The 10,139-nt window shown below is 34.4% G+C and overlaps 1 protein-coding gene across 1 annotated transcript; it reads right to left on the bottom strand.

Moving 5' to 3' along the window:
* Nucleotides 1-6,150: 6,150 nt before the first annotated feature.
* LOC142530464 (uncharacterized) lies at nucleotides 6,151-8,341 on the bottom strand. The gene is made up of 3 exons (XM_075636302.1): nucleotides 8,067-8,341; nucleotides 7,179-7,973; nucleotides 6,151-6,820 (listed from the first exon to the last, which is right to left on the bottom strand). Exons 1-3 carry the CDS (start codon nucleotides 8,339-8,341, stop codon nucleotides 6,151-6,153), a joined length of 1,740 nt encoding a protein of 579 aa, XP_075492417.1.
* Nucleotides 8,342-10,139: the final 1,798 nt, after the last annotated feature.

Genomic DNA, 10,139 nt, shown 5'->3' with positions numbered 1-10,139 from the left:
GAATTGGGCCTTTTTTGGGCTTGAGATTTTGGAGCATAAGAAATTTAACAAAGAAATATTATTAATAATTAAAATTAGATTCTCACGATCTATTTTTCTCATTTATTTTATTAAGTCACAAATTTTGCCCCAAATTGATTTTTTTCCATACAAAAAATTAATTACACCAGCATGCCCTTTTATGCTATTACTTGTATACTTTTGAACTTGGCGTTTTCATGCATCGGTTACGTAGCCAAACAGTCTGGGTTGGGAACTCAAGTGCTTGGAAGCTCTGAGGTGACTAGTCGGGCAATCGTAGGCTCGATCATGCGGAGTGTTATAACAATTTTCATAATTATAATTATTTAGTTGGTCAATAACGAATAATGTTTACCGCTAGCGAAAATTACGGGGATCGAAAATAACGCAAGGGATAAGGCAACTCTTTGGAAACAACACCTTATTTCATGATTGGTTTTCATGAAATGATGCAATATTTGATGAAGAATCACGTATGTTCAGAATCGAATTTTCGTTTCTATATATATGACATCATTAGATCAAAAAATAATATTATTTTTGTTGGATTTTGATTTGATTTAGTCACCTACAAATACAGAACATCTACATTATATCATGAGAGAGATTTTTCATATCCATGTGACTAAAGTGAGGAAGGAAACATTCCTTAAAAGAAAGCGTTGCAAACGTGCATTGGAGTTCATTCACAAATTATTTATATTCAAAATATTTGATCAACACGGAGTTGGTTTATCGTTAGCCGACTATGCTGTCCATGCGTTTATCAGGAGAAATTGTTGTGAGTCATTAATACGTAGCGGTCAAGATGTTTTCAAAATAATGACACGGATATCATATATGTCATGCACTCGTACGTCGATAAAAATATCTTAATTTAAATATGAAAAAACTCTTCAATATTTACATAGCTATTGGATCAACTAAGATTACTAAATAATTTTAAAAATAAATTTTAAAATAAAATAGGTCGTTTGAAAAAAAATGATAAAAAAACCGATCATTTGGGAAAAAAATTAATGAAAAAACAATTTGTGTTCTCAAAGTTTCAAAATATTCCTAAAGCTTGGTAAAAAATCCAAGGAGAATACAAGTGCTTGAAAAATGTGTCATGGGGGCAAAGTAGGAAATTTACTCAAATCTACGTCGTCGATGAATTTATTATTATTATTTCTTTATCGTTAAGTTTAAAAAAAGGAAAAGATATCACGCGCACACATATATATTACATATATACAAATATGCCATGTAACATATCGAATTTGTTTATATCCTGTTATGTTCGACATAGCTCAAGTCAATTTTTCGGAGAGTACATACATCATGTGAAGCAAACACTTGAGCAGTGAGAAAGAAATTATTGGAAATTGATTAAATCCAATACGAAAAATGAAGGGTAAGATTAAATTTTTTAAATATAAATAACATTCAGTTATTAAATATTATTATCTAATAAAATTAATTTAAATTGTGAAATTGAATAATATCAAGTTTTATTTTTCAAGAGACTCCCTAATGTTAAAATATTATTATTTTGTTTTTAAAAAATTTTGAAATTTTTATAAAACCAAGTCGTCCTTACTAGCCGCCAATTATTCAATCCACAAATTAAATCTTGCAAGATGGGATTGGAAATTTCATCAAATTCAAATTTAATTTGTGTTGAGTTAATTGTGCATGGATTGACTTCCAGAAAAGTTATCGTGCTTCTAGCTGTTGACGATGATTGATGTCAGATTTTAACGGGTAATATTATTCAAAACACTACAACAAAAACGGCCTACAACAACGTAGCCTTTTTAAAATTGTTGTAACTGAGGATGTTGTTAAAAGTCCGTTCAACGACAAGGGTTTTTACCCGTGTGGTAGGTAGAATTTGCGACGGTTTTTGAAAACCGTCGCTAACTAAGTTAGCGACTGTTTTATTCGTAACCGTTGCTAAAATTAGCGACAGTCAGCATATAATAACCGTCGCTAAATTTAGCGACGGTCTTTAATCATGATTTCTGTCGCTAAGTTATTTCGAAAAATAAAAAAAATTCTTTTAATAATTTAATAAATCTAAAAGAAACTAACAATCGAAACTAAAATCGTGTAAGAAAGAAAAATTTTAAGTGTTGTAAAGTAGTAAAATCATGTAAGAGAGATAAATTTTAAGTGTTATGAAGTAGTGAGAAAAATTTTATGTTTTATGAAGTAGTGAGAAAAATTTTAAGTTTTATGAAGTAGTGAGAAAACCTAAATGTTGTGAGAAGTGATAAAATTGTGTAAGAGAAAAAAAAATTGTGTGTTGTGGAGGAAAATGGATCGAAAATGGAGATATTTCATAAAACCGTCGCCAAAGTTTGCGACGGTTAAACGAAAACCGTCGCTAAATGTAGCGGAGGTTTTAAAAAAAATGTGGCATGTTTTGACATGCGATGAATTTAATTTAAACCGTCGCTATCAGTAGCGACAGTTTATCTAAAAGCGTTGTAATAATTAGCGACGACTTTCCTAAAACCGTCGCTAAGTTGAAAGTAGCGATGGTTTTATGATAACCGTCGCTAAATTAGCGACGGAATATCTAAATCTGTCGCTAAATATGAACGTTTTCCAAAACCGTAGTTGTTTGTCCAATAACCAGGCCAATCGACAACCGTTTTAAAAAACCGTTGTCGATTATCCAAAAAAACACGCGAATAGACAACGGTTTAAAAAAACTGTTGTTATTTGTCAAAAAACACGCCAATCGACAACGATTTTCAAAAACCGTTGTCGATTGGCCAAAAAAACACGCCAAAAGACAAACCGTTGTCTTCTGGCCTAAAAAACGCTGAAAGACAACGGTTTTTGGAAAACCGTTGTCGTTGTCGTTGACATCCTAAAAGACAACGGTTTTTTGGAAACCGTTGTCTTTGACTCCTTAAAAGACAACGGTTTTTTAAAAACCGTTGTCAAAACGCACCTACGACAACGGTTTTCACTAAAACCGTTGTTAAAAATTCTACGACAACAATTTTTTTAAAAACCGTTGTCGTAGGTGCGTCTTCGTTGGGCATTTTTCTTGTAGTGAAAATTAATATTTTGGTATAAAAAGTAATAACTTTTCATGGTGACTCAAATAAAAGATTCGTCTGACAAAATTGACTCATGAGATTATCTCACAAGAATTTTTATATATTATTGGTCTACAGAAAATATTGATGTTTAGTCCCAACAAAAAAAATTCATGCAGAGTTCCGTGACTCTTTTGCGTCCATATCTATATAATTATTGTCATTTTCGTGGGTCATTATCACCAGGATGGAACTCGAAACTTGAAATTTTGAATGTAGACATTTTTTACATCTCTTTTGTCTTTTTTAAAAAAACAAAATATTACTAGAATTTCACAAAATTTACTTCAAGATAAAGATTATTTTTTACATCTAAATCAAAGCATCCAGATATTTTAAATTTGATATTAAAACAATTAAATTATTTTTACTTACAAAAAAAATTGTTTAAAAAATATTAATTATTTAACATATATGTCCTTCATCAACTTATATTAAATATATCTAGACTTATAATATGTAAGATCTCTTCAAAAGTATATAAATTTAAGTTATATACATAAAAATAAAGTTAACGAGCTTGAACATTTAACATTATCATATAAACCAATTTAAGTTACATACATTTGAGACGGTCTTATAAATTTATATATGTGAGATGAGTCGACCCGGTTCATAACTGTAATGGAAAGTAATATGTTTAACACAAAAAATAATACATTTTTATGGGTCGAACTGAGTTAGAAACCTTATATCTTCAATATTTTTTCTTTTCAAACCTTATATATTCACTATTAACTAAAAATATGTGTTAATGTAAACATTGCCTCAATAATATTCTTTGAATTACTAGCTAATAACAAATAATGATGCAACATTTGTCGTTCTACCAAAAATCATTATAAGTAATATCACACAACAATCTAAGTATCACATTTTATTGAGAATTGGAGCTCCCAACTTCCCGGAAATGGAAATGAATATTATTGTGGAAAAAATGTTCCAAAAATTACAAAACAAATGCTCCTAACTAATCTATTTATACTACCTGATCCTTGAACTAAGTTGCTAAGTTCTTATAAGGTAAAACACGTTTTAACACTCCCCCTCAAGCATGCAAAAGATCAAGTATTCCAAGCTTGCATAACAGGTGTTGATGCTGGCTCTTGCTCAATGCTTTTGTGAACAAATCCGCTGGTTGTTGGTTTGTAGGCATGTACGACGTCTCAATTAGCTTGTCCCGAATCTTCTCTCGAACTAGATGACAATCAATTTCTATGTGCTTTGTTCTTTCGTGATATAATGAATTAGCCGCAATATGTAATGCTGCCACGTTATCACAATACATCTTCACTGGCAGCTTCAATTTCATTCCCATATCTCTTAGGATTTCAACAATCCAAACCACTTCACAAGTTGTGTTTGTCATTGCCCTGTACTCGGCCTCTGCTGAAGATCTTGAAACCGTAGGGTTGTTTCTTGGTCTTCCAAGATATCAGAGATTCACCCAATTTAATACAATATCCAGTTACCGATCTTCTGCTCATGGGACATGTACCCCAATCAGAATCACAAAATGCTGTCAATGAGAGTGAGCTCTGCGAAGAAAAGCAAGATTCCCTGTTTTGGTGTGCCTTTCAAGTATTTTAAAACTCTTACAGCCGCTTCCATGTGAGATGTTTTTGGATTATGCATGAATTGACTCAGCAATTGTACAGCTAAACATATGTCCGGGCGTGTGACTGTAAGATATATCAACCTCCCAATCAATCTACGGTAAGAACAAGGATCATCAAGTAGGGGATCAAGTGAACTCTTCTGTCCAATGCTGTCATCATATTCTTTTGTAGTTAGCTTCAGATTCTGTTCCATAGGTGTGTCAAAAAACTTGGCACCAGCAAGCCCTGCTTCTGAGATGAGTTCCAAAGCATATTTCCTTTGATTCAAACAAATTCCAACCTTCGATCTAGCAACTTCAATTACCAGAAAATACTTTAAGGTTCCCAAGTCTTTGATCTTTATTTTCGAATGCAAATATTCTTTTAGACTTGAGATTGAAGGCTCATGATTCTCTGTTATAACTATATCATCAAAATAAACCAATAAAATGGTTATGAAGTCATGTTCCTGTTTTACAAATAAGGAATGGTCATGTAGTGATTGTTTAAAACCAGCAAGTCTCATGTGTTGAGCAAACTTCATGTTCCATTGTCTCGAAGCTTGCTTGAGCCCATATAAAGATTTTGTTAGTCGGCATACTAACTCCCCATTACTTCGAATGCGAGTAGTGATCTCCCCCTTACTTCGAATGTGAGCAGAACGTGAAAAACCCTCAGGCAAAGCCATGTAAATTTCCTCGTAGAGTTCCCCTTGGAGAAACGCATTTGTCACATCCATTTGATATAGAGGCCACTGACAGATAGCAGCAACACTAAGCAAACAACAGGACAGTGGTAATTTTAGCCACCGGAGAAAATGTATAATGGTAATCGATCCCATGAAGTTGGGTGTATCCTTTTGCAACAAGGCGTGCTTTAAAACGGTCAATACTTCCATCAGCGTGATACTTAACCTTATAAACCCATTTGTTGCCAATAGGAAGTTTACCAGGGGGTAACTGAACAAGATCCCAGGTGTGATTGGCATCCAATGCCGCTAATTCTTGAGCCATAGCCTCTTGCCAACGGGAATCAAGGACTGCTTCTTGGTAGGTAAGTGGTTCCTTGATGGACGAAATGTTGGATAGAAAAGCTCTATAGGAAGGAGATATGTTGGAGTAACTAACAGAATTGGCAATGGAATATAGAGAGAAATGCATGTGTTGTGAGGAAGAACATACAAAGTTCTGAGTCCAAATGGGAGGACGAGACTCTCGGGATGATCATCTGATAGGGGGTTGTAGGGGAGCAGCTTGGGAATGGATTTGTTCAGGGAAAGAAGAAGGATATACGTCCGCATCAGGAGACAAGGCTGGCAAAGAGTTAAAAATGGATGCAGGAGCAGGGGTGTGATAAAAAGGAAAAATCGATTCATGAAAGGTAACATCACGAGAAATAAAGATTTTATGAGTGGTGAGATCTTGAACTCGATATCATTTTTGAGTGGATGAGTAGCCTAGGAAGACACAGGCAGTTGCTCGAGGAGCAAATTTGTCACCACGTGGCAACACCGAGGCATAAACCAAGCAACCTAGCACCCGCAAATGAGAATAGGAAGGTGTGCAATGAAACAATGCCTCATAAGGAGAATGATTGCCAAGAAGAAGGGTGGGGGTACGATTAATGAGATATACTGCTGTGAGAACACAATCACCCCAATATTTGTGTGGGAGGGAAGCCTGAAGTTTTAAGGCACGAGCCGCTTCCAGAATATGCCTATGTTTTCGTTCTACAAGGCCATTCTGTTGTGGAGTGTAGGGACAAGAAGATTGGTGAATAATGCCTAATGAGTTGAGAAGGGTAGTGCATTCAGCCTGGAAAAATTCAGTGCCATTGTCAGTCCGAATGAACTTGACAGAGGCAGAGAATTGATTTTGAATGAGAAGCAAAAAAGCTTTGAAAGTAGGGAACACATCAAGCTTGGAATGGAGGAGATAAACCCAAGTGGCTCTTGAGAAATCGTCCACTATGGTGAGAAAATAACGCTCACCATTGTACGTTGGTGTGTTATATGGCCCCCATATATCCAAGTGAAGTAATTGGAAAGTATGGGTGGATTCAAATGATCCCTTGAAAGGAAAAGGCAGGTCTAGTGTGCTTAGACTGTGGACAGATATCACAATGAGGCATATTAAATTCATGGGACAGAAAAGAAAGCAATTTCATTCGAGATATTGAAATGTGTCCAAGTCTTTGGTGCCAAAGAGTTTCATTATTTTCATGACAAACATGATTATTTACAGCTGAAAATAAAGATGGACATAAAGGTACAGAAGAATGCAAAGAGCATAAATGACGCTGTTTATTCTTGGAGTGAATGCTTGAGTTGTCTAGGTGATATAAGCCATGCTTCTCTTTACCAATCCCCATTATTGTCCCATTGGAGAGGTCCTGAAACACATAAAAATTGGGATAGAAAGTGACACAGCAGTGATGGTGTTTTGTAAATTGGGAAACTGACAAAAGATTATGCTGGAAATCAGGAACAAAAAGGACATGGTCAAGGGTGATGGTATTGTTTATGTCAACTGGTCCTACATGAGTGACTTTGGTGGTATGACCATTGGGCAGTTGAATGGATCCCATGGCATCAGCATATGGCAAAGAATTACGCAACATGGTGTGATGACCAACCATATGATCGTTGGCCCCTGTATCAATTATCCAACTAGAGCCAAAAGAGGAGCTGTTATCTGCCATGTTAGCCGAAGCCACGCCTAACTCCTCTGCTGGTTGGTCCTTTTCAAGCATCTTAAGTATAGCTGCGTATTGTGCTGGAGTGAAGAAACTTCCAGTGTTAGAAGGTATGTCAACTTGATCTACCATGGCTTGTGGAGTCACTGAAACATTTGCTCTCCCCATTGGTTTTCCTTTGTCATACCAATCCCTATTGTATTTTTGATTTATTCCTCTATTTGGGCCCCTATACAATCGATGGCCAGGAGGATAACCAACCAATTTGAAACAAACTTCTTTATTATGTCCAAGCATATTGCAATGCTCACAGCGAATATTACCACGCCTTTTATCTTGTGCAGAAAAAAAAACAGAGGAAGGAATCACCGATTGAGATGACATAGGACTCAATATACTTCTGTGGGATTCTTCTTGAGAGATAATAGCAAATGCTTGAGCAACAGTGGGAAGAGGAGTCATCATTAAAATTTGACTACGTATGTGAACATAGCTATCATTCAATCCCATTAGAAATTGGAGGAGTTTGTGCTGTTGAATATACTCCACATATTCTTTGCCGCTTCACAAGAGCATGTTGGCAAGGCAACTAAAGACCCGAATTCATCCCACAATTGCCTAAGCTTCGAATAGTAGACAGAGATAGAGTTGTTACCTTGCACTAATTGTCCGATCTCCCTGATGTAATGTGAAAATTCTCGAACCATTCACCTTGTCAAACCGTTCACGTAGATCTTCCCAAACAGCGACTGCATCAGTGGAGTATACAATGCCCCCAAATATTTCCTTCGATACACTGTTCATTAACCATGACAACACAATAGCATTGCAGTGCTCCCACTGTAAAATAGTATTGGCTCCAGGTGCAGGCCGAGAGCAACTAGCATCAATGAAGGCTAATTTATTTTTGGCGCGTAATGCGATAACCATCGCGCGGCTCCAGATTCCATAATTGTCAGTGCCGAATAAGCTGCTCATTGATCAAATTAAGACCAGGAGTATCAGATGGATTCACGTACAGAGGATCATATGGATCAGTTGGATTGGTGTGCACTCCCCATGGTGAGGTAGAAGTAGAAGCCATTACGAAGAAAATTGGGAGTAATATCTGAAAAAAAAAACAATTGATCCCCTTCGATTGATTGGTAAAATCAGGAGAATGAAGCTCGAGCGGAAGATCTCAAAACTCGGCAGTTATATTGCTCTGATACCATATTGAGAATTGGAGCTCTCAACTTCCCGGAAATGGAAATGAATATTATTGTGAAAAAAATGTTCCAAAAATTACAAAACAAAGCTCCCTAACTAATCTATTTATACTACCTGATCCTTGAACTAAGTTGCTAACTATCAAATTCACATTATGAATAATTATTGTTCTTCAATAATGTATCTAGTAATAGTTGGACCAATTTATAAATAATGAGAATCCGAAACAAAATATTTAGAGTGGTAATACATGTACAACAACATTTGTACATCGAATCTTACATCATAAGAATATAAATATTAAAATTCAATTTTTCAAAATCTCATTATATATTGAATACAGAATCTCGCAATATAAATAGCAAAATCTCACGATAAATGATAAATTGGATGTATCTTTAACATTATCATAATACATGACTATTTTGTCAATCGTAGTAGAATTGAGTTTTGTCACGGATAATTGAACAACTCAATTCTTATACATCTTCAACAACTCAACTTTCACGTTTCAATCGTCCTCCAACTTCCTACTACACCAATTATTATTTCCCAACAAAATGTCTTATATCATTATTTTTCTCACATTATTTTTCTCGTAAATTTACCTTTAGGGAGAAAATGTACTTATAAAAGGAACAATTGAAAATGGTGCCAACCAACCAACGAGATATTTGAGATGTGATGGGACATACCTCGTACGGAAACAAATAAAATTTAAACTATTATTTATATATATTTGTAATCGTTCAATTATTTGTAACTCGAAAAATTTAGAAAATCTATATATGTTTTAAAAGAGTTTGAAAAAAAAACATTAATAATTTCGAGTGGTAAAATAAATATTATAAGTCAAACTCTAATAATTAGAGTCAAAGTTATTATTATTATTATATTTCAATTTATTATCCTCATATTATAGATTATTATCTTATACTATGAGTAAAACGGTCGTATCAAAATTTTAGATATCGATATACAATGGTGCTTGAATAATTCAAATGTTTAAAAAAGATCAATTTCATTAGCACATGTTAGTTGTCTTACAATCGGTTGGATAAAATACAAGAGAGTTGCATATATGGACTTGGACAATCCTCCCTCTTGAGCTAGCTTTTGGGATTGAGTTATGTTCAAGTTTCATACGCAGCGAGTATCGTGTTTTGTTTTCTCAAAAGCTTTTAAAGACATCTTTAGTCTTCTTAAATTGGGTATAACAAACCTAACTTTTAAAAATTGGATTGATGTCTAAATTTTTGAGTTGATTCTCAGCAAAAGAAATTCGATCTTTTGTAGATTCGATTTTTTTAAAAATTATTTAACTTCATTAGGCATGATATAATCAGAAAGAGGATCTCAGATATAATCTAATTCATAATTCATAAATAATTCATGAAACTATATGTGACATGACATAAAGAAAAAATATTTACAAAACGAGAAAAAATACAAATAAAACTTAGTGAAATATTTAGTAGAATATTTCCACTAGTACACAAATTACAAAAAAAAAAAAAAA

This window comes from Primulina tabacum, chromosome 17 (genome assembly GCF_025594145.1).
Source record: "Primulina tabacum isolate GXHZ01 chromosome 17, ASM2559414v2, whole genome shotgun sequence".
Classification (NCBI taxonomy): Eukaryota; Viridiplantae; Streptophyta; class Magnoliopsida; order Lamiales; family Gesneriaceae; genus Primulina; species Primulina tabacum.
Note: the sequence above shows the minus strand (reverse complement) of the source record. Positions and strands in the feature narration are given on the sequence as shown.